Genomic DNA, 26,942 nt, shown 5'->3' on the forward strand with positions numbered 1-26,942 from the left:
CCTTCCTAAGTTGCCTTTTGTTAACTTTTAAAAGCTTCCCCATCCTCTATCTTCCCACTTTTTTTTATTCCTTGTATGCCTTTTCTTTTGCTTTTACTTTGAACTCTCTTGACAGCCACAGTGCCATTTTTCCCCATTCACATATTTCTTTTTTTGGAATATACCTGTCGTGCACCTTCCTTATTTCTAGCAGAAACTCCAGCCATTGCTGCTCTGCCATCCTCCCTGCTAGTGTGCCTTTCCAATTAACTTCAGCCAATTTGTTTCTCATACCTCTTCCACTGGTATACTGAAACATCTGATTTTACTTTCTCCCTCTTAAACTTCTGGGTAAATTCTATCATTCCCTTTGTTTCATTCTTAACAGCACAATTTAAATCTGAACTCATAAATTATTGGTGTTCTCTACTCCCTCAATCCTTCATGAACCTGAATTATGAATTTAAGAAGTTATGGACTGAATAAATAGAAAATAACAATCAAGTACAGGCCCTTCGGCCCTCGATGTTATGCCAACCTATACCGACCCAAAAAGTAAACTTCCCTCCCTCATAACTCTCCTCTTTTCTTGTATCTATGAGGCTACCTAAGAATCTTTTAAATGTCCCTATTGTAAAGACACATTCATCAGAATGCTCTTTATTGACTATAGTTCAGCATTTAACACTGTCATCCCCTCAAAACTGATCAAGACCAAGGAGATGATTGTGGACTTCAAGAGGGAGTCAGGGGAACACGACTCAGTCCTCATCAAGGGCTCAGTAGTGGATATAGGGTCAAGATCTTAAAATCCTTGGGTGTCAACATCTCCGTGGATCTGTCCTGGAGCCTCCATGTTGATGCAATCATAAAGAAGGCTCACCAGCAGCTATGCTTTGTGAGGTGTCTGAGGAGATTTGGCATGTTATTGAAAACTCTTGAAAATTTCTACAGGTGTACTGTGGAGAGCATTCTGGCTGGTTGCATCACTGCCTAGTATGGAGGCGCCAAATCTCAGGACAAGAAAAGACTCCAGTGGGTGTTAACTCGGCCTGCAACATCATAGACACCAAACTCCACTCCATGAAGGACATCTACATGTCTTAAAAAAGCTGCCTCCATCCTCAAAGATCCCCACCACCCAGACCATGCCCTCTTCACTCTGCTACTATTGGGAATAAGGTACAGGAACCTAAAGACGAGCACTCAGTGGCACAAGGTCAGCTTCTTCCCCGCTGCCATCAGATTCCTGAATAATCAATGAACAAAAGACACTGCCTTACTTTTTGTGCATTGCTATTTTAATTTTTTTAATTATTGTTGTAAGATGGTTATAATATATGTTTGCACTATGACGCTGCCACAAAACACCGAATTTCATGACTTGTTCATGACAGTTGATTCTGATTCCATAATATCCATCAGTTCCGGAGCATTACAGGGCTACGTTCTTAGCCCCCAGCTCTTCTCACTTTACACCTATGACTGTGTGGCTCGGTATGACAAGAACACCATCTACAAATTTTCCAGTGATACCATGATAATGGGTTGTATAAAGAGTCAGCCTACAGGATGGAGATTGAAAACATGGCTGAATGGTGCACCAACAGCAACCCCGTGCTCAATGTCACCAAAAGTAAGGAGCTGATTGTGACTTCAGGAAGGGAAAGACAGGTATGCAATCCAGCGTCGGAGGTGGAGAGGGGATCCAATTTATGTTCTTGGGTGTCACTATCTCGGAGGATCTTTCCTGGACCCAAAACACTAATGGTACCATGAAGAAAGCAAGTCAGTGCCTCTGCTTCCTCAGGCGTTTGTGGAGGTTTGGTGCAACTCCAGAAATCCTGGCAAATTTCTACAGATGTGTGGTGGAAAGTGTACTGACCAGCTGCATCATGGTCTGGTATGGGGATACCAATACCCCTGAGTGAAAAGCATCCAAAAGGTAGTGGACACAGCCCAAGATATCACAGGTGACTATTGAGCACATCCATAGACAACACTGCCGTCGGAGAGCAGCAGCAATTATCAAAGATCCACACCACCCAGCATATTCTCAGTTCTCTCTGCTGCCATGAGGAAAAAGGTTTAAATGCCACAAGACTCACACCACCAGGTTCAGGAACAGCTGCTACCCCTCCACCATCAGACTCCTCAACAACAAATTCAATCAGGGACTCATTTAAGGACTCTTGTGCATTTCATTGATTTTTTTAAATTTTCTTTGTATTGCAGTCAGTTTGTTTACATTTGTAATCTGTTTATAGTTCTTTATTTTGTTTACATCTATACGCTGTGTACAGTTTATTTTTGCGTTACCAATAAGTGGTTATTCTGCCTTGCCCGCAGAAAAAAGAATCTCAAGGCTGTATGTGATGTCATGTATGTACTCTGACAATAAATCTGAAATGAAAGCCTATAAATTGTATGTATTGAAGATTACATATAATTTGAGAAATAAATAATTTTTCTTTGCCAAAGTTTGGAGCCCATATTTGAAAATTATTGACATTAGAATTTGATCTCTCGGTCTGCTTTGATAGATGACGCCGCTCCTGCAGCCAAGAAGCTTTAAAGTTCTAAAAGTAATTGTACTAGATAAGGATTCCTCTTTCTCTCTTTGTAGGTGGGGAAGGGAGGTTAGGGTTTTTTTATATATAAAAATTATTAATCACATTATATATGTATCAAACTGTTGTAACTAATGTTATGTTTTGTGATTTTAAACTTTAAATAAAATATTTTTTTTTAATAAGTTTGACCTTCCAAAATGTATAACCTTGCACTTAAGCCTACATTTCTGGAACAATTTGTCCGAACATGGAATTCACCATAAATATAATTTTTATGGGAATCTTGGAGAAATTTCTTTCTGGAGCAAAGACATTTAAATTTAAAATTATTTACAACAAGGTAGAAACAATTGTAGTAATTGCCATTGAAACTTATGCACAATATCACCTGATTAACCTTGTATATTTTTGGAGGGTGGGAGAAAACCAGAGCACCCAGGAAAAATGGGTCATGGGGAAAATGTACAAGCTCCTTACAGCCAGCAATGGATTTGTACCCAAGTCGCTGGTCCTTTAATGGTGTTGCATTAAATGTGGTGCCTTCAAGGGTATTTGTTAAATCTTGAGACCTTTATTCATCCTTCTCTGATTGCTTTCAACAGATGTTATTTCCATGCATTTAAACGACAATTGAATCATCATTGTGGATTAGTGATTCTTATTTCTTAATAACACCTCACATTTTACCTAGAACAGTGGTTTTCAACCTTTTTCTTTCCACTCACAGACCACTTTAAGTATTCCCAATGCCATCACGGCTCTGTGATTAGTACGGGATTGCTTAAGGTGGTCTGTGGGTGAAAAGAAAAAAATTGAAAACCACTGTTTAATCGTCCCTAATTGACTTGTTATGTGCACGGTTTCATAACTCCAAAGGAAATGGGCCAAGGACATTTTTTCTCAAGCAAAATGTTTCAGTAACAATTGGGTCTAGAGCAGTGATTCTCAACCTTCCCTTCCCACCCACATACCAACTTAAGCAATCTCTTTCTAATCACAGAGTACCAGTGCCATTGGGAATACTTAAAGTGGTATGTGAGTGGAAAGAAAAAGGTTGAGAACCACTGACCTAGAATGTTCATTTGTGCTTTTTCATCATACAAACCTTCACTATTGTAATTTTGGTTTATTTTATCATATGATAAATATTAGCGATCACGTCCTTTGTTCAAAACTAATTTAAAACATTTTTGTTTTCATTTCAGATGGGGCCAAACAAAACCCCAGTGGCAGCAATATGTCTTGTGGGACTAGTGACAATGGCATTTATCTTCATTGGACAAGTTAATATTCTTGCCCCAATAGTCAGCATAAATTTTATGTTGACTTATGGTGTTATAGATTACTCTTATTTCTCAGTTTGTATGAGCTATGATATTCAGCAGAATGAAAAAAACAAGAATAAATTGAATGCTAACACTCACAAATCTCAAACATTGAATTTAAATAGTGCACCTAAATATGGTACTGAAGGCCCAGTAAAAGGCAGTACAAATGGCTCCTTGCTTGAATTCACCAAGGACATGAAACAGATCTTTCAAACAATGCCTCATGGCAGGGAAGAAGAGATTGAAAAAATCAAGGGAAAAGAAAGAAATCTAAATCAATCTGTCTGGTTGAAAAATGTGAAAAAACCTGCAAAGCAAACGCTTCAGGACAGCTTTATGTTGGACTTTGATAATTCATTGACAACAGTTAAAGAGGACAATTATCACGTCTCGGGGGCTGAGCATGCTGTTGGCCCATCAGAATTTGATTTGGATCACGAAAATCCGACAGTAACTCAAGCAGTGGATGGCTGTCACCTTGACAATACAATTGAATCTACCGGAGGACAAAATACATCTGATACAGATGATTCATTGGTCTCCTGCAGATATGGTAATTGTTTTTAGAATACTTAATTTTGCAGCTTGTCCTATAATTTTTAAGTATAGAGTCAAAATGATCTTTATCATGGTTTGAATTGAAGGATTGAATTTACCTTCTTGCCTACTCTCTTTGGTATGAGTTATTTTGGTACTAGTAATTTTTCCCAAATTAAGTTATCGACTGAGATTATTGCTCAAATTTCTCACTCAGTCAAAAGTGTGGAAATGAGAAGAATAAAATTCCAGAAATATTCCACATAGAATCTAGTTCTGGTGTGAAATGACAGATTCAGCCTTCTAAATCTGTCAGCACATCACACTTCAGTAGTGTTTGGATATCAAATAGTCCTACCCTCGGGTTGGATTGCTTCCTCAATCTAACTTGTATATATAAAAAAAATGAATCAATGAGTGCAAGATCAACTTGCAAAAACAATGATCAGTGATTCTTTGAGTACAAATGCCTTCTTTAGGTCAATATGGCAAGCGGTATACCCAGGAAGGCCCCAGCTGTATCCTAAATGATTAGTTATGTAATTTGACAGTACTGGTTCGAGGAATGATTTTAGGACATCGAGAAAACTCCTTGTTTTCATTTGAAAATTGTCAAGCATAGATTGACTTCCACCTTCACCAGCCACATGGGATCTCAGTTGAGTGAAACACAGCCACATCATCCATGAAATCCTTCAGTCTATGGAGCATATTGATTTAGCTGTGTAACCCGAGGTCAGCCGATGTGCGATGGGAGTCTTAAACTTGCCTACTTTACTCCTTTGGTGATGAGAGAGGTAATGGGCCAAAATTTCTATTTATGATCATTACATGCTGATTCCAGTGAGTATTGGGTAAAGATAGAATATGTTACATATACTCTCCTGGATTAGATTGTATTACAAAAGTTTAATTGGTTACGGATGTATTTGGGTGGTGTGGGGTAGAAGGGCCTGTTATCATGCTGTATCTAAATTAAAACCATTCTAGATTGCATTGGCCTAGTTTTTCCCTCCTGCTCCTCATGCCTATGGCCCATGCACATTCATGTTTACCTGATCTGGATGTAGAGACCACCCCAAAATCCCCTCCCTGGCAATTGTACAGTTATGAGAAGCATATGTGGGATAAATAGTCAGTGTCTGTTTCCCATGGTAGGGGTGCCTAAAGCTAGGAGGTATGGGTTTAAGGTGAGGGGGAGAATGTTTAAAGGAAATATTTTGTATCTGAAATGAGCTGCCAGAGAACATGGTGGAAGTAGGAACAGTAACAACATTCAAAAAGCATCTTGACAGGTACTTGAATGAGCAGGGCATGGAGGAATATGGAAATAATGCAGGGAAGAGAAGTTGATCTAGATAGGCCCGATGATCGGTATTGATGCAGTGGCCTTTTTCTTTGCTGTTCCGTTCTATGATTCTAAAACATTATTTCATGCTATGCACACAGAACTGCAGGATTTACTAAAATTCCAATGTGTGATATCAATAGTTTGAACTTGAATTACAGGCAATAGCTGGGATAAGATCCTTAACACAATAGCCCTTTTCCCACTGCAGGCGAGCGGTGACCCTACTTGGTCATGGGTGAAATTCCCAGGAAGGCACGATCTCCTGGGCCTTTCCCTCTAATTTGCCGTCCCCGGTAATTTGGGTGAGGGGGGGAGGGGTGTCTCGCCCCAGTGATGGTGCTTTACGCACTACACACTTATGTAAGTGTAAGTTGCCCGCCTCCGGCTGTCTGTCGCTGGACTGCCCCCACCCACCTCCCCCCTCCCCCACTACTAGCGATGGCAGCACAATGCGAGATCAATGACCGACTTCGCTACCCATAATCCCTCACGTAGTTGGAACCGATCTGGTTCCAGCTGTGTAGGGGATTATGGGTAACAAAGTCAGCCATTGATCCTGCAGTGTGCCACTGTTGCTGTTGTCAGGTGATATGATTGCTTATTTTAATCGCCAGTGCAAGCGCTGACATCACGACTCTTCCCCTGCTTGGCCATTTGCCTTTTCACACCACAAGGAGAGGGTGGCCTGGGGAAATTTTCTGGGCTGACATTTTCACACCGCTGGATCACAGGAGAGTTCCCGGGGAAACCCCATTTTACATGGTGGTGTGAAAAGGCCTAGTGGCCTATTTGCTCTGTTCAGTCAATCCATGTACAGAGTGTATATTTTGGATAAGGTGAAACAGAATGTGAGCCCCATGGCTGGGTAAATACTACAAATCTTTTCCATTGAATTTTTGGAAATCTGATTTAAGTGATCATAAAAATTAATATTTGTCAAAGATTTGTTAATCTGAATGTGTGCTTTTGGTTGAAAATGAAAGTTATTGCTCTTGCTTTTTTTTCCTGTAATTAAAAAAAATGTAAGTCTTTTTTAGTAATTGTAAACATGGTGCTACTGGGAGTTGAAGTGAGTTATTAGTTCAAGTTTTGCCTTTAATGCAGCATATTACTGATTATAACGTTGTGAAGCATTGTTTTCACATTACTATTCATCTGTAGGTACCATTGAAAGGCAAAAATCTCAGGAAGCTGAAATTTACACAATGCCAAGGTCATTTTATTCCAAACTCTGCAACTGCTGGGTTTCATTCATTGGTGTAAGTACAGCATTTATTGTACACTTGTGCATGAACACCACTTTTATGCAAGACACAATTTCCTTTTTCTAGTAGTCTCACTGCAGCAAAGTCTTAAGAGAATGTAGGCTCACTTGTTGAATGTTACAAAGTCAGCAATTTTAATCCTCCTTGGAACCACGAAATGTTTACTTCACAGAAGTATGCAACAAGTCTGTGCTAGCTCCTAGTGGAGCAATCCGGTCAGTCACATTCATTTGGTCTTTCTTGAATATAAAATTCAAAAATGTTAATACGAAATATTAAGATGTCATTAGATGTCTTGCATTCATTGGCACCCCATTTAGACTCAGTTCTCCCCGAATCTTTTGCAGCTGGAAAATTACCTGTTACTTTCTATGAAGCCTCAATTTCACTTATTCCACAATGATCAGTGGGTAGCTGACCGTATTAACCCCAGCATTTGGTCTGTAGCCTTCCATCTAGTATTCATCTTGACACTTCATGAGCATGCTTCAATCATCAATCATCCTCTCTTGCAGCAACCCACCTTTATCTGACTGTTCCTCTTATTGGCCAATCTCTATTTTGAATGCTGATGCTAAGATTTTATCTAAAATATTGGCCTGTAGGTTGGAAAACATTATGCCTCTTATTATTTCTGAAGATCAAACTGGGTTTGTTAAGGGTCGTTATTAATTTGGAATCCATCACTTATTAAATATCCTTTACTCTCCTCCTGTTTAATCTTCTGAGTGCATTATCTTGTTAGATGCTGAAAAAGCTTTTGATCGGGTAGAATGGGACTATTTATTTAAAGTGTTAGAAAATAATTTTGGCCCTAAATTTATCAATTGGATTAAATTGATATTTTTATCTCCTGTTGCCTAAATCTTTACCAACTCTTTAAAATCCAAACTCTTTAATTTTTACTGTGGAACTAGGCAAAGTTGTCCTCTTAGCTTGTCACTATTTAATTTAGCATTAGAACCATTAGCTGTGGCCATTCAGAAATCTAATGACACCTCTGAATCTTAAGAGGAGGGAGTGTTCATTGGGTTTATTTATATGCGGATGGTCTTGTATTGTATATTTCAGTCCCTGGTCATTCAATTCCACCCATTCTATCATTACCTCATCAATTTTCAGGTTAGAAATAAAATGTTCAGAAAAGCAAGTTGTTTGTATTGAATTCTTCTTCTGTCTCTCTACATACCTCCTTTCCTTTTAAAATAGCTGCAAATCAATTTACTTGACTAGATGTTACTATTACTAAAAGTCATTGAATGTTCATGGATTTGCCTCCAACACTCACGCAGCCTCACAAGACTCCAGTTCAGTTCAAACCATTGGCAACCTGAGCCCAGATCCAAATCTCTGACACATTTTTTTTTTTTAATTTTTTTTATTTTTCACACCATAAACCACATTGACCAAGATACATACATTTTCCTTTTCAAATATATACAGTGTCATTTTCTACCCCCCCTCCCTCCTCCCATCCCACCCTCCCTACCTCCCCCCCCATCCATTCAACGTACAAAATCTAAGATACATTAAACCAATCAAACAATGTTGTCATTCAATAAAAATAAACAAGAAATTCCACTGAGTCAATTCTTTTCATTTCCTTCTCCTTTCGTTAATTTAGGTGGTAAATGTCCCCGGTAGGTTTTCTCTATTGTGTTTCATGTATGGCTCCCATATTTGTTCAAATATTTCAATATTATTTCTTAAACTATATGTTATTTTTTCTAATGGAATACATTTATTTATTTCTATATACCATTGTTGTATTCTCAAATTATCTTCCAATTTCCAGGTTGACATAATACATTTCTTTGCTACGGCTAGAGCTATCTTAACAAATCTTTTTTGTGCACCATCCAAATCAAGTCCAAATTCTTTGTTTTTTATGTTACTTAGGAGGAAGATCTCTGGTTTTTTGGTATATTGTTTTCTGTAATTTTATTTAATATCTGGTTTAGATCTTCCCAAAATTTTTCTACTTTCTCACATGTCCAGATTGCATGAATTGTTGTTCACATTTCTTTTTTACAACGAAAACATCTGTCAGATACTGTTGGGTCCCATTTATTTAACTTTTGAGGTGTAATGTATAGCCTGTGTATCCGGTTATATTGTATCATACGTAACCTCATATTTATTGTATTTCTCATCGTTCCAGAGCATAAATTCTCCCATGTTTCCTTTTTATCTTTATATTTAAATCTTGTTCCCATTTTTGTTTAGTTTTACCATTTGTTTCCTCATTCTCCTTTTCTTGCAGTTTAATATACATATTTGTTATAAATCTTTTGATTATCATTGTATCTGTAATCACATATTCAAAGTTACTTCCCTCTGGTAACCTCAGACTGCTTCCTAATTTGTCCTTCAAGTAGGATCTCAATTGATAATATGCCAGCACTGTATCTTGAGTTATATTTATCTTTCATTTGTTCAAAGGATAATAATCTATTTCCTGAAAAACAATTTTCTATTCTTTTGATCCCTTTTTTCTCCCATTCTCTAAAGGAAAGGTTATCTATTGTAAAAGGGAGTAACTGATTTTGCATCATTATTAGTTTTGGTAATTGGTAATTTGTTTTATTCCTTTCAACATGAATCTTCTTCCAAATATTGAGCAGATGATGTAATACTGGAGAACTCCTACGTTGTCCCAATTTTTCATCCCATTTATATAATATGTGTTCAGGTATCTTTTCCCCTATTTTATCTGATTCTAATCTAGTCCAATCTGGCTTTTCCCTTGTTTGGTAAAAATCTGATAGGTATCTTAATTGTGCGGCTCTATAATAATTTTTAAAGTTTGGCAGTTGTAAGCCTCCTTGTTTATACCATTCTGTTAATTTATCTATCCTGGTTTCCCCCCTTTCCATAAAAAATTCCTTATTATTTTCTTTAACTTCTTGAAGAATTTCTCTGTCAAGTGTATTGGCAATGCCTGAAATAGGTATAATATCCTTGGGAAAATGTTCGTTTTAATACAGTTTATCCTTCCTCTTAGTGTTAATGGTAAATCTTTCCAATGCTCTAAATCGCCCTGTAATTTTTTCAATAGTGGATAATAATTGAGTTTATATAGATGGCCGCAATTTTTATTTATTTGTATACCTAGGTATCTTATTGCTTGCATTTGCCATCTGAATGGTGATTCCTTCTTAAATTTTGAGAAATCTGCATTATTCATTGGCATTGCTTCACTTTTATTTACGTTTATCTTGTAACCTGACACTTCTCCATATTCCTTCAATTTCTTATATAATTCTTTTATTGATAGTTCTGGTTCTGTTAAGTATACTATAACATCATCTGCAAATAAACTGATTTTATATTCCTTGTCTTTTATTTTTATCCCTTTTATATTATTTTCTGTTCTTATCAATTCTGCTAGTGGTTCTATAGCTAACGCGAACAATAAGGGTGATAGTGGGCATCCCTGCCATGTTGACCTGCTTAAGTTAAATTGCTTTGATATATATCCATTTACTGTCACTTTCGCCAATGGCCCCTTATATAATGCTTTAATCCAATTAATATACTTCTCTGGTAAACTGAATTTTTGCAATACTTTGAATAAATAATTCCATTCTACTCTCTCAAAGGCCTTCTCTGCGTCTAAAGCAACTGCTACTGTTGGCGCTTTACTCCCTTCTACTGCATGAATTAAGTTAATAAATTTACAAATATTGTCTGTTGTGTGTCTTTTTTTAATAAATCCAGTTTGGTCTAAATTTACCATTTTAGGTACATAATCTGCTAATCTGTTTGCTAATAGTTTAGCTATTATCTTATAATCTGTATTAAGTAATGATATTGGTCTATATGACGCTGGTGCGAGTGGATCTTTCCCTTGCTTTGGTATTACTGTAATTATTGCTGTTTTACATGAATCTGGTAAGCTTTGTGTTTTGTCAATCTGGTTGATTACTTCCAGGAGGGGAGGAATTAATAAATCTTTAAATGTTTTATAGAATTCTATTGGGAATCCATCCTCTCCTGGTGTTTTATTATTTGGTAGTTTTTTTATTATCTCTTGTATTTCTACTATTCCAAATGGTTCTGTTAATTTATTTTGTTCCTCTATTTGTAATTTTGGTAGTTCAATTTTAGTTAAAAATTCATCTATTTTGCCTTCTTTCCCTTCGTTTTCAGTTTGGTATAATTGTTCATAGTATTCTCTAAAGTTTTCATTGATCTCCATTGGATTATATGTGATTTGTTTGTCTTTTTTCCTTGATGCCAATACCATTTTCTTGAGCTTGTTCTGTCTTAAGCTGCCATGCTAGAATTTTGTGCGTTTTTTCCCCTAGTTCATAATATTTCTGTTTTGTCTTCATTATGTTCTTCTCCACGTAATATGTTTGTAGTGTTTCATATTTTATTTTTTTATCTGCCAATTCTCTTCTTTTAGTTGTATCTTCCTTCATTGCTAATTCTTTTTCTATATTTACTATTTCCCTTTCCAACTGCTCTGTTTCCTGATTGTAGTCCTTCTTCATCTTGGTTACATAACTTATTATTTGCCCTCTAATGAACGCTTTCATTTCATCCCATAGTATAAACTTATCTTTCACTGATTCTGTATTTATTTCAAAGTACATTTTAATTTGTCTTTCAATTAATTCTCTAAAATCCTGCCTTTTAAGTAGCATGGAGTTTAATCTCCATCTATACATTCTTGGAGAGATCTCCTCTAACTCTATTGTCAATATCAAGGGTGAATGGTCCGATAATATTCTAGCTTTATATTCTGTTTTTCTTACTCTATCTTGCATACGAGCTGATAACAGAAATAGGTCTATTCTTGAGTACGTTTTATGTCTACCCGAATAATATGAATATTCCTTTTCCTTTGGGTGTTGTTTCCTCCATATATCCAAAAGTTGCATTTCTTCCATCGATTTAATTATAAATTTGGTTACTTTGTTCTTTCTGTTAATTTTGTTCCCAGTTTTATCCATATTTGAATCCAAATTAAGGTTGAAATCCCCTCCTATTAATATGTTCCCTTGCGTATCTGCTATCTTCAAAAAAATATCTTGCATAAACTTTTGATCTTCTTCGTTAGGTGAATATATATTGAGTAGATTCCAAAACTCCGAATATATCTTACATTTTATCATTACATATCTCCCTGCTGGATCTATTATTTCCTCTTCTATTTTAATTGGTATATTTTACTGATTAATATAGCTACTCCTCTTCCTTTTGAATTATACGACGCTGCTGTTACATGGCGTACCCAATCTCTCTTTAATTTCTTGTGCTCCAATTCAGTTAAATGTGTTTCTTGCACAAATGCTATATCAATTTTTTCTTTTTTCAGTAAATTTGGCAGTTTCTTCCTTTTGATTTGGTTATGTATTCCGTTAATATTTAATGTCATATAGTTCAACGTAGCCATTTCATACTTTGTTTATCTTCCCTTTCCATTTCTCCATCATCACCTTTCCTTCTTATCCATTTCTGCTTTCTTGTTTTGAACACTTTATAAGACAACATTTCTAAAACATCAAACATTTTCCTTATTCTCCCATTTAAAACTTCTTTAATCCCATTCTCCCCTCCCCCTCCTGAGTTGCCCTTTATCCCTTGCCGGGCAACCACATCTCCCCTCTCCATTTGGATTTGCGAATTCACTCGCAAGCGTCAACTGATTTTGCAGTGACCGTAACTCCTCCCCACCCAGCCACCCCCCACGGAAAAGATTTCAATTTTCATATATAACAAAGGTCATTCTTTTAATTCCCTCCTTATTCCCTCTATTCCCTTTCATTCCCTTATTAATTCTTATCTATACTCTATATATTTTCCTCTAAGTACCGATACACTCATGTATACACATACATACATACACACCCATATACCCATATACACACATACATATAGTTCATGGTCACTTTTACTCTCATTACATGTCTTAATCTCTCTGATTGTTTTGTAGTTGTTCTGCAAATTTTCGTGCTTCCTCTGGATCCGAGAATAGTCTGTTTTGTTGCCCTGGAATAACTATTTTAAGTACCGCTGGGTACTTTAACATAAATTTATATCCTTTTTTCCATAAGATCGTTTTTGCTGTATTGAACTCCTTCCTTCTCTTCAGGAGTTCAAAACTTATGTCTGGATAGAAAAAATTTTTTTGACCTTTGTATTCCAGTGGCTTTTTGTCTTCTCTTATTTTCTTCATTGCTTTCTCCAATATATCTTCTCTTGTTGTATATCTTAAAAATTTTACTAAAATGGATCTTGGTTTTTGCTGTGGTTGTGGTTTCGGGGCTAATGTTCTATGTGCCCTCTCTATTTCCATTTCTTCCTGTAATTCTGGTCTTCCTAGGACCCTGGGGATCCAATCTTTTATAAATTCTCTCATATTCTTGCCTTCTTCATCTTCCTTAAGGCCCACTATCTTTATATTATTTCTTCTATTATAGTTTTCCATTATATCTATCTTCTGAGCTAACAGCTCATGTGCCTCTTCAACTTTTTTATTAGATTCTTCTAATTTCTCTTTGAAGTCCTCTATTTCCATTTCTACGGTTATTTCTCATTTTTCCACATTATCCACTCTTTTTCCTATCTCTGATATGACCATTTCTATTTTATTCATTTTTTCTTCTGCATTCTTAATTCTTCTTTTTATCTCATTAAATTCTTGTAATTGCCATTCTTTCACTGATTCCATATATTCTTTAAAAAACGATATATCCATTGTCTTGCCTTTCTCTTCTTCCATTTCTTTCTGTTCTTCTTCTTCTTCCTCTGGGTTGACCATCTGTTGTTTCCTTGTTTTCTTTTTACCCTCTTCTTTCTTGTTGTCGTTATTTTCCATGTTCTGCACCTGCTGCTGTGTTGCAGGTGTCTCTCTCAGCTGTGGAGATCGACTCCGCAGCTGTTCCCCCCCTCCCGTCAGTGTGTTTATTTTCATGCGCATCGCACATGCGCGACTCCTCGCGCATGCGCGGTTGCGCACTTTTACTCGGCTCTGCAAGCCATTTTTGTAGACCCAAGCCCGGGACTTCCACTGACCTGAGGCAGCGGGCTTCTCTCTCCGCTGCGGGCCTCCTCGGACAGGTAAGGCCTTCACCTTCTTCTTCCGATGTTCTTTCTTCTTCTCTTCTTCCCGTTGTTTTCGACCTTTCTCTCTTCGCTGCCATTTTCTTCTCACCTTTATTTTTACTTTGTTTTAATTTTTACTCTTGTACCTTTGTGTTTTGTGCGTTTTTTTTAAACTTTTCCGGAGAGGGCTGGAATTCCCTGACCAGCCACTACTCCATCACATGACTCCTCCTGACACATTGAGGAAGCCTTCAGGTCCCTCCTTCCCCTTAGCATCCTCTTGATTCCCGGTTCCGATACCTGGATTCTATGAGCGAGTCTCCAGCAGCCCACGGCCTGGTGTGAGTCCTTTAACCTCAAGTTGCCAACACCCCGTGGCCTGTGCGGGTTCCTTGCCTGCAAGTTGCCACAACTAGCTGCCTGTGTATGTCCTTCAGCAGCAGAGCTCCATGCTGGGCTGCCTCCGTGTTTACCCTCCTCAGGGTCATCTCCTATGCTTGTGCTTCTTAACTGGGAGTTGTGCTCCCCATTACCAGTCCCCTGTGTCAGTTCACTGCTCCAGTGAGCCTGAAACTCCTTGAGGCTGCTGTTGAGCACACACCCCACAATCGTAGGATTTTAAATAAAACACCGTCGTCTTCATTAACATGCTGTTTAAAGCCTGTACAGAGAAGTCAGTGGTAGGACCCCTCGGGGGAATGCTTTGTCTCCACTCTCCAATCTCAGCAGGTCTGCACCAGGCTGCAATTACAGCACCACCATTTTTTTTCCAGATATTTTTTGCTGCTCCATATTGCCAGCTATTAAACATTTTAAATAATTGACATTGATTATGTATTTTATGACCTGTCTACATTCTGCATGACACTGCATCAAAAATTTTAGCCATTGTTTAGATAAAGAGCATTCACAAATTTTCCATTATTTATCCAAATGCACATTGGATATCTGAAATAAAACAAAATATTGGGAGAACTTCAAAGGTTACAAACATCAGTGCAGAGGTAGCATGTCAGGTTGATGATCTTTCATCTGAAGATCAGTTGATGAAAGTTCATTTTTGTAAAACGTTAAGTCTCTTTTTCTCTCTACAGTGCTGTTACAGCACCAGCGACCCGGGTTCAAGTTTGGTGCTGTCTGTAAGGAGTTTTCCCCATTTCTGCATGGTTTTCCTCCGGGTGCTCTGGATTCCTCCCACCCTTCAAAACTTACAGGGGTTGTAGGTCAATTGGGTGTAATTTGTCAGCACGGGCCTGTTACCATTTATATATCTAATTTTTTTTTAAAAGATGCTGTTTAATGTGTTGAGTATCACCAGCAACAATTTTCCTTTATGCATTATTATTAACAAATTGTCAAACAATGCAATGTGTTTATTAAGGTTTGATCTTATTCATAAAACTATTTTGACCTGTGCTCATGGCTTCCCGTTGCTTCATGACATACATTTGCAGAATCTCTGGCATTTCACGTGAGAAAAGGCAGGCTTTTTAGATTAGTGTCTTTCACAACAGTCTTTTTGCCCTATTCTAAAGGTTGGTGTTTTGTTCCCTTCATTTCTAGTTCTAGTCTGGGTTATGTCATGATAGTTCAGTAAAATATAATTTTTTTGCATCAATTATATCTCACATTACAGAAATTAAACAAATTCAAACCTTTCAGATTGGTGTTTTAGATGTGGTGAGGAGATACAAACGTTTTTTTTACATTCAACTGGGTCATGTTTGAGAGTAAAACCTTTTTGGTTTGCTTTAGGTACTTTTTTTTTAAACCCTGATTATAAGTACTCAATTTCCACAAAACACGGAATTATTTTTATTTGGGAATTTTACAGGAATAAGACCCAAGTTGAAACTGTCCAAATATCAAATAGAATTTGTTAAAATTGCACTGGCAGTGCCAGAATATGTCGAGCTGTTGCATGGAAGTCTGATTCACATCTAGGTATGGCACGTTGGAACGCAGATATACATCTCTGGAGACAATTATTTACAACTTAAGAAATAAGTATGACATACTTTTACAAATTTGGCAACAAAATTCAGGCATAAGTCTTTAGATGAGTTATTGCAAACCCTTGAGACCAGCGTTGATCTTCTCCGAAGAAAATTAAATGGAATATAAATTAATGATCCATGGAGTGTATGTCATTTTTCAGCAATCCCATGTTTTTTTTTCTTTACTATCTTCTTAATTTTTTCTTCCTTTTCTCTCCTTTCATTCATTCATTTTTCTTTCTTTTGGGAGGTGGGGGTTGGGGGGATTGGGTTAATACCATCATGAAGTAAATATCAAATGTGCTTTTGTTCTTGTATTTTTGACTTTGTAATTGGCTCCATGTTTGGTTAAAAAAAATTCAAAAATAAAATATAACAAAAGAATTTTTTTTTATTATTGCCCAAACATATAAAAATAAATTTGAGAAAGCTGTGATAAAACCAGCATTTCAGACTGATTCTCCGTGGCCAGAGAATTTCTTACAGCATGTCAATGGGAATAAAGAAAACGTGCACAAAATCCATCAAAACATTTATTTTTGGTGAATAAACAGATCTTTAAGAAGAGTGCCACCATCTTCAGCAATCCCTCCAAATTGTATTCTGTCTTGACTAGAAATATTTTGCTGTATTTTCACTGCCTGTGCATCAGATGATTAGGGCAGCACAATTAACCTAGTAGTTTGCGCATCGCTATTAAAGCGCGTATCTAATGAGTTTGTACATTCTCCCTGTGTGTGTGTGGGGGGGTCCCCAGGTGGTTTAGTTTCCTTCCACCCTTCAAAAATGTACAGGCTTGGCTTGTAGGTTCATTGGGTGGAATTGGGCAGCGTGGGCTCAGAGGGGCCCGTTACCGTGCTGTATGTCTAATTTAATTTTTTTTAAAATCCTGTGTTTATGTCTACATAAATCTTTGAAAGTACAGGCATATTTAGAGAGTGGTCAGTTAAGCATATATGAGCCTAAAATTCTTTAATCGAGGGGAGAATACAAGTGGGAATTAACCCTGAATGAATCCAAATCACCTGTAAGTCTAAAAAGAGAAGATTCACTTCTGATCACAACACTTTAAGAAAAGTGGGAACTTTGTAGAGAGTACAAAATGGACTTCAACATCACCTCACTCTGTCTGACAGTTTCTAACCAACAATTTATTTTCAACAGCTCTCAGACTTTTGAACCTCCTCTTGGTACACTAATAACAAAAGGACTCTCTCCACTATCTAATGACTTTTTTTGGCACTAGGATTACTGTGAATATTTATTACCTGTATTATGTATGTATTGGCTCTTTTAATTCAATTAGTTTACTAATATAGTTTTTCTATGCAAGTATCTGTTTGGTTGCAGCAGGTAAATTCTTTAATACATATTCAGGTAAGTTCTTCATTGCATATGTACACTCTACAAAGTATACAATAAGAAATTCATTATCAGTCATCCCCTTTTCCCATGGCATAGGTTGCCAGTTCTTGCCCAATCTCTCATGTTGCCTCTTTATACTGGCCATCTCCTTTCTGTTCTTTCAGTTCAGATATAGCGTCTTGACCAAAACCATCAACATTTCCTGTCCACAGATGGTGTTTGACCTGTTACGTTTCTCTAGCAATTTGTTTTTGCTACATATTTATAGTCTCTCTTGTTTCCAGATATGCCCAACATCAAGTCAGGGTTAGGGAGAGTAACTAGAGAAAAGCAGTTCCCTTCTCCAATGGTTCAATAAACAGAGATGCAAGAGGTACTAAGGTGAAGTAAGGCCAAATTTTTTGACTGGGTAAATTGTTATGATCTTGATGGAAACAGAAACACTCACTGAAAAAGGTATTGTATAGGTGTTTGAGGGAGAATATTTCGAAGGGTGCTTTGAAAGAGCAAGCTAAAATTAAAGTTGCGTGGGAGCAGAATCCCCAAATTTCAATTCCTGAAGATGCTTGGAACTCTATTTTTAAATTGGTTTATACATATGTGCCTGTCACTCATTACTACAAATTTAAGTTGGACATTGAGCTTGTATGTCAAAAGTTAAATTAGCTCGTATATGCCTTATTGTGACATTGTGCAGGAATAAGGACAGCTCACTAATTCATATGTTCTGGTTTTGTTCAACCTTTGTCAAATATTGGGAAGAGGTTTTCCATACTTTATCAACCCGTTATTAATGGAAAGCTAACACCAGGTCCTTTAATATCCTCGTTTAGGATGGTTGTCTTCATTCCATCATCATATATTAGCCCTTGCCTGTGTTATTACAAGACGTGTTCTTTTAATCAGATGGAAAGATGCTGTACCACCCACTCATGGTTGCATGATTTGACCTTGGATAAAGTCAGATGTTCAACAACTGTTTTAAAGTTAACATTTTCAAATCTCTTGGGCTCCTTTTCGAATGATTTTCATAACCTTTATTGGTAATGATAATTAAGTAATCAGTGATTCTCCTGGATTTGCATGTCTTTTTATTTTTACTTGTAGTGTGCTCTCCCTTTATATTAGCCATGCAACTTTGGAAGGATTTGGAGTTGGATTATTTTTGGGTTTTTTTTCTTCTCTGCTACATCATCTTTGAATTAATAATGTTGCATAATGTAATTTTTTTCTGTTATAGTGAGTTTCATTACTTTGTTACTGTTGTATCATTGTTCTGCATCAATCTCTTTTTCTGAATGTATTCCTATATAAAGATCTAATAAAAATATTGAAAAAGAAAAGAAAGAGCAGGCAATGGGACCGACAAGTTTGGTGTACTGGTGCCAATTTAGACCTTCATTTGTGTTGTAACAATTCAATGATTCATAGAAAGATAACTCCGGAAACATTGATCAGCAGAATAACACAAAACACTTTCAGTAAAGATTTAGGCAACTTTTCACACTTTTTAACATTTTTTTTACGCTTATTTAAAACTGATCAATATATTTATTTATCTTCGCAGGCAATAGTATCAGCTGTAATTATGTTTGTGATTAATTGGATTTATGCCTTAATTAACATTGCTGTGGCATTTTTCATCTACTTTTACATTGGACAAATGAGTCCAGGACTTCCTCTTGGTAAGTTTATTTAACAAATTGCATGCATCGGTTCACATTCATTGTGTAATTTTTAAGTTCTTCAGGAAAATATTGCAGAAGTGTGTTGTCAGCAAAACATGTACATCTCAGAAATATGCAACAGTCATTGTAATTGAAGATGAGGAGCAAATAATACAGCAGCCTTTTCTGTGCCTTTGCATGTCCACTCAGTTTCAAAATTGGCACTCAACGGAAAGTCTCACATTAATTTTATGAAAAATTCTGGCACACTAATTTTAAATGGTTATAAACGAATCGATAGAATTCCCAATATGTGTTCTTGATATGTGAAGTTTCTTGTTAAAAACACGAATAGTTAAAATGATCCTAAATGAATAATATAAAATGTACAAAGGCATGTTAATTCAATGTATTCTCATTATCTGAGCTTAAATGCTCCATCTTTCATTTTGTTCAGGGTATTTTTTTTACTGCTGGTCTCAAGTGGCAGTTTTATGTGCTTTAGAGAAATGAGGGCAAAGGATTTCTTTTACCATCCTCTGTATGCAAAGAACAATGACCATTGTTTCAATTTTAAAAACTGATTTAGCTTCCAGAAAATAAAGAATTAGAGGGTGGCATGGTTGGCTTAACAGTTACCGTAGCGCCTTTACAGCACTAGCGATTGGGACCACGGTTCGAATCCCACACTGTCTGTAAGGAGTTTGTATGTTCTCCCCGTGTCAATGTGGTTTTCCCCAGAGGCTCTTGTTTCCTCCCATCATTCAATACGTACTGGTGGAGTTGGTTAATTGGGTGTAAATTGGGTAGCATGGACTCGTGGGCCAAAATGGCCCAATTTTTAAAAAAAAATGAAGTTATGCAATATATATATAATTGTTTGGTAAAACAATTAAACTGCTACCTACAATGGTTAATCTGTTGTGGAAAAAAATCTATGTTCTTTTGCTACATTAAATGCAGGTAATAGCATTATAATCTTTTTAGAAGTATATTAGAGTCACGTGATCTGTGAAGTAGTGCATCTCGAAAACTTGACCTCTGTCCCCATTATTGGTTGATCACAGAACCTGGCAATAAATGTTAGTTTTGGATTTTGAACAATATTTCTTCAGTTATCTGAAAGGTGTTCTGGTTCAGTTGTGATGAATTCTGTCATCAAATCTTGCTTTCATTGAGAAGCGGCTACCACAAAATGGAAAATAACTGATTTTTTCCCCCCAAGATTTTGCTGTGAATCTAAATTACTGGGACTCTTATTGTGGAGTCGAGGCAAATTGGTAGAAGAACTTGTCACCTAAACATTTAGTATATGGCCTATTTCTCTAACTTTATTGAATGTGATGACGCAGCAATGAAAAACATTAGGTGGAGCCAAGATCATTGTTATGGGAATATACTCAGTCCTTAATTTTTTTAGCACTATTTTGTTTCAAAATAAGCCTCTAGTCATCTGTAATCCTTGCCCTTCTTGTACATATCTCCACAGGACGAGCTAATAACTTCAAATTTTTTCGATGGATTCAGAAAATCTTCCAGGAGTTAAGAAGGTTTGATATATTTGTACTTATGAAATGAAGGGATGTAGTTACAGTGACTGAAATAAAACCTGAATGTTCTATTTCATACATAAATGAGAGCGCCACATTATACGGCAAAATTCTCCTGCCTTTCATTGCCAATATTTAAATTTCAGTAAAGGAGGACATGAAGAAAACATCACTATGATTTATTCTGTTGGAACTATTCTGCATTCATAATTATTGATTCATTCAACAAATGATAAAATGTTGCTACTGTGTCCGAAAACATTTTTGCAATGACAGTTAATCATTTAAGCACCCTACAATTTCTCATTTGCCCATTTCCATGAGACATGTAGCAGGGAGCAACTGATAAATAAAGTGTACTTAAGCTTCATTAAAATGCCTGTGAATTTATTAGCATTTGGGCCTTAATTTGACTCACAACAGAGCTTTCTAGTGAAAACTGAAGTCTGCAGACACTGTGGTTAAAGTAGCAACACAATGCTGGAGAAACTCAGCTGGTCAACAGTGTACTCTATGTTGCAAAGATAAAGATATATAACCTATGTTTCATGTTTGAGCCCTTCATCAAGGTATGACAAAATGTAGGCAGGCGCCTGCAGGGGGAGAGTGGGGGAGGGGCAGGGGGAGGAGCACAGTCGCAAAGGCAGAAGGTAATAGATGGACAAGGGAGGGCAGGTACACCAGCAAGCAGCAGGGAGAGGGATAGCTCTGGAAATAAAGAGGGTGGAGATCTGGAGGGAGAAAGGGAAGGGAGGGGTTTCTAGTGTACGGTTGGTTAATCCTTCTGAGTCCTGTCAATGCATTGCATGACTTTGAAATCTTTTAAAAGTTTTGAATACTTCAGCTATTGTATTTTAATTGTTAAAATACATCCCTATGATAAAAGTATTATTTGACATCAGATGTAATTTTCAAATAGCATCACAATGTTTAAATGCTACTGTGTGCAATTTGCAGAAGAGGGGTTTTTAAATTTTTTTGGTTTGGATGATAACACTATCTCTCCCTGATATTTGGTGGAATATCACCCTCCAGTAAATGGAACAGACTTCCGTTCCCTACTTCCTCTGTTATGATTTTGAGTCACTTCTTTCCTACATCAATGCAAGCCATATTGGGAAACATTGATAAGCATTGTAAAAATATTTGTAAATAGTTAGCCTATTCACTTCCATTGGAAATGCAGTTTCTCAACAGCCATTTTTTCGTCAGTTTAAGATACAGATGGAATGTGTTATATAAGAAGCAAAGGACTGATGAAATGTATGGACGATACTTAGATTGTAGAAAGAAGAGGGAAATTAGAAGGGCAAAGAGAAGGTACGAGGGGGGTTAATTTTTTGCATCAGTTATATCTAACCCCTGAGAAATTGAAAAAAATATGGATATGGGGTGGGATAGTTGTAGTTTTCATTTTTATATGATGAACTTTGTAAAAGTATTTGTTTTGAAAATATTAAATAAGATTGTGTCTGAAGAGGACGTGAAAAATCATTGCAGACCCCTTCCACCCTGCACCCAGCATCTTTCAGCTGCTCCCATTGGGGAAGCGATACATAAGGTATCAAGAGGCTGCAACACCAGCCTGAGGAACAGCTTCCTTCTACAGGCAGTGAGAATGCTGAATGATCAAAGAAACTGCTCACACTAGCATCTGATACTCTTATATGTACAAAACAATATTTATTTGTATAGATCACACATGTCAAACTCAGGCCCGCGGGCCAAATTTGGCCTGTGAAATATGGTTGCAATTAATAATGCAAAACAAACTGGAGAAAACTCAAAAATGAGAAGATATGAACGAGGATTAAAGGTTTGATTTATTAATCATTTGTATTCCAACTTCCATGTTACCCTCAAGCTCATGTAGTCCTTATAGATTATCATCAGACCCCCCATCGACGGGATCTACCGGGACCATTGCCTGAAGAGTGCGCACAAAATCAGTGAACCGGTACGGACTCGAAAGGCCAACATGGCCTGTTTCAGCTCAAGTTTTTTAAAAAAAGAGAAGGCAGAATAGTTCCAACAGAATAAATCATGGTGATGTTTTCTTCATGTTCTCTTTTACTGAAATTTAAATATTGGGCTATAGCAAATAGGGTGAAGGCAAATCCAAAGGGTTTTTACAAATATGTGAATAGTAAAAGGAAAGTTAAGGAGGGAATAGGTCCACTGGAAGATCAGAGTGGAGGTATGTGTGAAGAGATATTGAATACATTCTTCTCCTTGGTGTTCACGAAGGAAAGAGATATTGAATCGTGTAAGATAGGTGAGGCAAAAGGGTTAGTTATGGAAAAGATAGGGATTAATGAAGAGGGGATTTTAGAACTTCTGGGCTGTATAAAGGTAGATAAGTCTCCTGGTCCTGATGAGATTTTCCCCAGGTCCTTAAGGGAGGTCAGGGAAGAAATAGCGGAGGGTCTGACAGTGATTTTTCAACAGTCACTGGAGGAGGGCGTGGTGCCGTACCACATTCACCACCTTGACACATTGTCAGCAGTGTCCACTATCTGTAAATGGTACTACAGTTATTTGCTGAGGCTATTTGGATAGCACTCCTAAATCTACCACCAGAAAGAATGAGGGTAGCAGGCACTGGGGAATGCAATCACCCATCCATTTCTCCAAATATCACAAAATATTATGAATGAAAGTATATTGCCAATCCTTTGTTTTCACTGGATATAAATTCTGAAATTCTCGACCCACCAACAATTTTTTTGCAAAAAGATTGCACTTTCACAAAGACTAATTGGGAAATAAATGTTTGTCTTCTCAGTGAAACCCATATCCTAAAAAAAAAATGTGAAAGAGTAAAAAAAAATCTTGTTCTTTACCTTGTATGTTGATCAGTTCAACTAGATTTTGTTTAATAAACTGTGATGCTCTGTTCATGCTTTATACTTAAATATGTCTTAACTTTCATGGTTTTAGGAAAGGTTCACCACATGAAAAACAGATTATCATCACACCCTCATTCACAGGAGTTGGCATGGCAACAACCCAATTAACTGAGGAAAATGCAGACTTTGCTTCTCGAGACCGCTATCATCACTTCTCAGTTATTAGTAAGGAAGATCTTCATCGTCATTTAAACTAAATGAAGACTTTACGCCAATTGGGTTTGGTTTTTTTTGCCCAGGAAATTTGCACAAATTAAAACTATGGAAGTATATTTTTAGTAGAACTTATAATATCTACAAAATTATTACAAAATAAGCATCTATTGTGTATATAAATCTTTGATAAATGTGAATGTTTTCATGTTCATTCTTAAATGTTGAAACTACTGTGCTTAAATTAAGATTTTTGCCAAGACATTTGCAATGACTTGAAGAGTTGGAGATATTTTATATAATTTCTGCCTCTGCACTACAAGGGAAACTAGAGATGCTACTGAAGCAGTGGATACTTTAATTTAATTTTTATCATGAGGATTGCTGGGCATTCCTGATTCTTCGGGTTAAAATGTGACATTTGTTTTGGAATGAGTGGAAGATCCTAATTCTTTAATATCAATGTATCTTGGGTAAGGTCCTATCAGTAAGTATTTGAGTCATTTTGGGAACCAGGAACCCTTTTCAAATTGTATTTCTGTCTGCCTCGAGGCTACCTCTCTCATTCCCAATGAGGTCGGTAATATTCCTCCTCTTGGGGGTGACAATTACTGGTATATCAAAAATAAAAGGACATATTCAAACAAGTTCATTGTGCCCACATCTTGAGACTTGGTGAAGTTGGAAGTATAATTGTTTACCTTCAGTATTAAATATGCTCCTCTATGACAATTTCTTACTTTATTACATTTTGAAACAACTTTGTATTGGGCATATTGTAAGTAATTGAAGGGTAATAACATCATAGCATGAAACCAATGCTTTAAACACCTTGCAAAAGAATTAAATAATTTTAAATGAAATTTATCTGATGTTAAAAAGTATTCACATTTGCAAAATGAATTATGTTTCCAAATTTTAATGATAAAGATGTTTATTATGGTTCACAAACATCATTTGACTTTGTTGGCAACACCATAATATGCATTTCCACACCGATAATGGTGCCCATTATATCTATTTCTGATATTCTAGTATTCAATAGGGAACTTGCCATTTCCCTCATGCGGGACACATTCTCCTTCTCTTATTTCTTTTCCTTTCACCATTCAGAATGGTATTTGAAAACATTCTTGCTGTTAATTAAGATCATTCCATCAGAGTAGTTCTGACAGCCGCTGCCATTGGCTGCTCTGCCCCACTGCAATTGCATTGTAGCCACTGTACTCGCAACAGCGCACCGCGCATGGGTGAGTACCGTGTTCATTGAGTTGAGAACTAGCAGGGAGCAGATGCCACACCGTGGGCTCTCTCTCTCTCCCTACCCTGTTTATCATGTTTGGTTGTGTTCGGTAAAGTTGTTTATTTGGTATAGCCCACCTGCCGACTCAGCTCGTTATTTAAGCACAAAATAACGAACAGTAGTGGTCGACTGGAAAGCAAATGAAACACTGAGAATGCCTTCAGCCCTGTCACCAGACTATCAAAATCTGCAAGAGAGTTTTTTTTACAAATTGCTGTTTTTCCTTAAGAATAATAGCTGGAGTTTGTGAGAATAAGCAGGGGAGAGTGATTGTACATCTTGCCAAAAATAAAAATGTGCACCTCACCTCAAATACTTCAGAATTCTATAAATCTCATATGACACAATGAAACAGACAAATGTAACAAAAATGTAATCATTCCATTGACTTAAGAAAGCCACTTTTAAGCAGAACATGGAAAAAAAAACCCTGAAAAAAATGAGTTCCATTGATTCTTGGTTTTTAGTTTGCAACAGTATCAAAGTGGCTCTTAGAAAAATCCTATTTCATTATTTTTCACTTCTCCTTGTCATGCTCCTTGTTGCTTTTGTAGTGGACAACTATAACTTCGACTAATTTTTTTTTTTGATGGTATATTGAATAAAGACCGGCTGAGTTCCTCCAGCATTTCAGTGTGCTTTTTTAACTTTCGTTCACCAAGTTCTGTTCAATCATGTGCTCCTGTTTTCACTGTTCCCATCATTCCATAGGTCAATTTCTAATTCACATCTTGAGTTTAATTCCATTCTTTGCCTCTGTAACTTATCACTGTTTAGTTCATTATCCCAAAAGTCTTCATATTCTTCTGACTTGAACCTGATTAATGAAAGGAAGATAGTTGTGGTAAACCACTGTTATGCTATGATTGGCTGCTTCCAACTGAACACACCTCCCAAGACCGATCCTACCCATAGTCCCTTGCATGCTCCCCATTCCACTCTGCCTTGATCAGTCAATGAGGTTCCAGTCTATAGTTAATAAAAGCCTATCAGTTTCACAACATTTGTGATTATTGACGGCGCATTAATAGTGTTTGGAAAATCTCTGACTGGGGTTTGAGGATGCAACTAAATGGCAAAAATATTCACATTACCTATCCCTTTAGCACCTAATAGCCTGGGGTTATCTGATCTCAGAAGCTAAGCAGGCACAGGACTGGTCAGTACTTGGAGGGGAGACAACCTAGGAACACCGGTGCTGTAGCCCCCCCCACCACCCCCCCATGAGGGGCACTGCACAAAGTGGTGACTCTGTGTCTACCTTACAGTAGACAAAAGTTGATTCATTTCATGTATATTACATTCTAAATGTAGTATTAAGTGACAATAATGGAACCTTTTACCTTTACAAATACTGAAATGTACTGGATGGAATTCTGCCTAATTCATTTTATTGTCCCCATTAATCTACCTTAAAATTAACTCATCAGAAATGTTGCCATGAAAATAATCAATGATCAAAGGTAAATATAATCCCAGACAACCGCTTACTGACATCCATTCAACTCTCAGCTACAAAAAAACATAAAATATCCACAGCTTGTGAGCTTCCCAAAAGTTTTCCTGCATTGACATATTCAAGGAGGCTCTTGGCTTCTGTACCAAATATAAATAGGCCTGATTTAATAAAAATGACTGGGAAATTGGGGAGCTAATTAACCAAAAGCACACTGCATTCACAGATAGGAAACCTTTCCTCGAGGGTTAAAAAACAGTGAAAGGAGTACCTGAAGACAAAGTTTTATCACAAAATCTGCGATGTACAGAACAGATGGTGAATGGAGAGCAGGCAGAAACTTTATAGCCATTTATAACCCAAAATAACCCAAGGCCACTTCCGAGCTTGAAGTAAGAATGGAGTGGGGGGCTGGACTGGGGTGGGGGGGGGGGGGGGCGAATCCAGGACAGT

The 26,942-nt window shown here is 37.0% G+C and overlaps 1 protein-coding gene across 1 annotated transcript in view; it reads left to right on the top strand.

The window, feature by feature from the left end:
* The window catches only part of slc12a8 (solute carrier family 12 member 8), a 130,707-nt gene extending 106,148 nt beyond the window's left edge, over positions 1-24,559 (top strand). The window contains exons 10-14 of the mRNA XM_069930521.1: positions 3,758-4,433; positions 6,930-7,027; positions 19,019-19,136; positions 20,608-20,668; positions 23,609-24,559. Coding sequence (XP_069786622.1) covers positions 3,758-4,433; positions 6,930-7,027; positions 19,019-19,136; positions 20,608-20,668; positions 23,609-23,774 — 1,119 coding nt within the window. The 3' untranslated portion in view covers positions 23,775-24,559. The remainder of the gene's footprint in view (positions 1-3,757; positions 4,434-6,929; positions 7,028-19,018; positions 19,137-20,607; positions 20,669-23,608) is intronic.
* The last annotated feature ends 2,383 nt before the right edge of the window (positions 24,560-26,942 follow it).

The sequence above is a fragment of the Narcine bancroftii genome, chromosome 4, assembly GCF_036971445.1.
Source record: "Narcine bancroftii isolate sNarBan1 chromosome 4, sNarBan1.hap1, whole genome shotgun sequence".
Taxonomy (NCBI): domain Eukaryota; kingdom Metazoa; phylum Chordata; class Chondrichthyes; order Torpediniformes; family Narcinidae; genus Narcine; species Narcine bancroftii.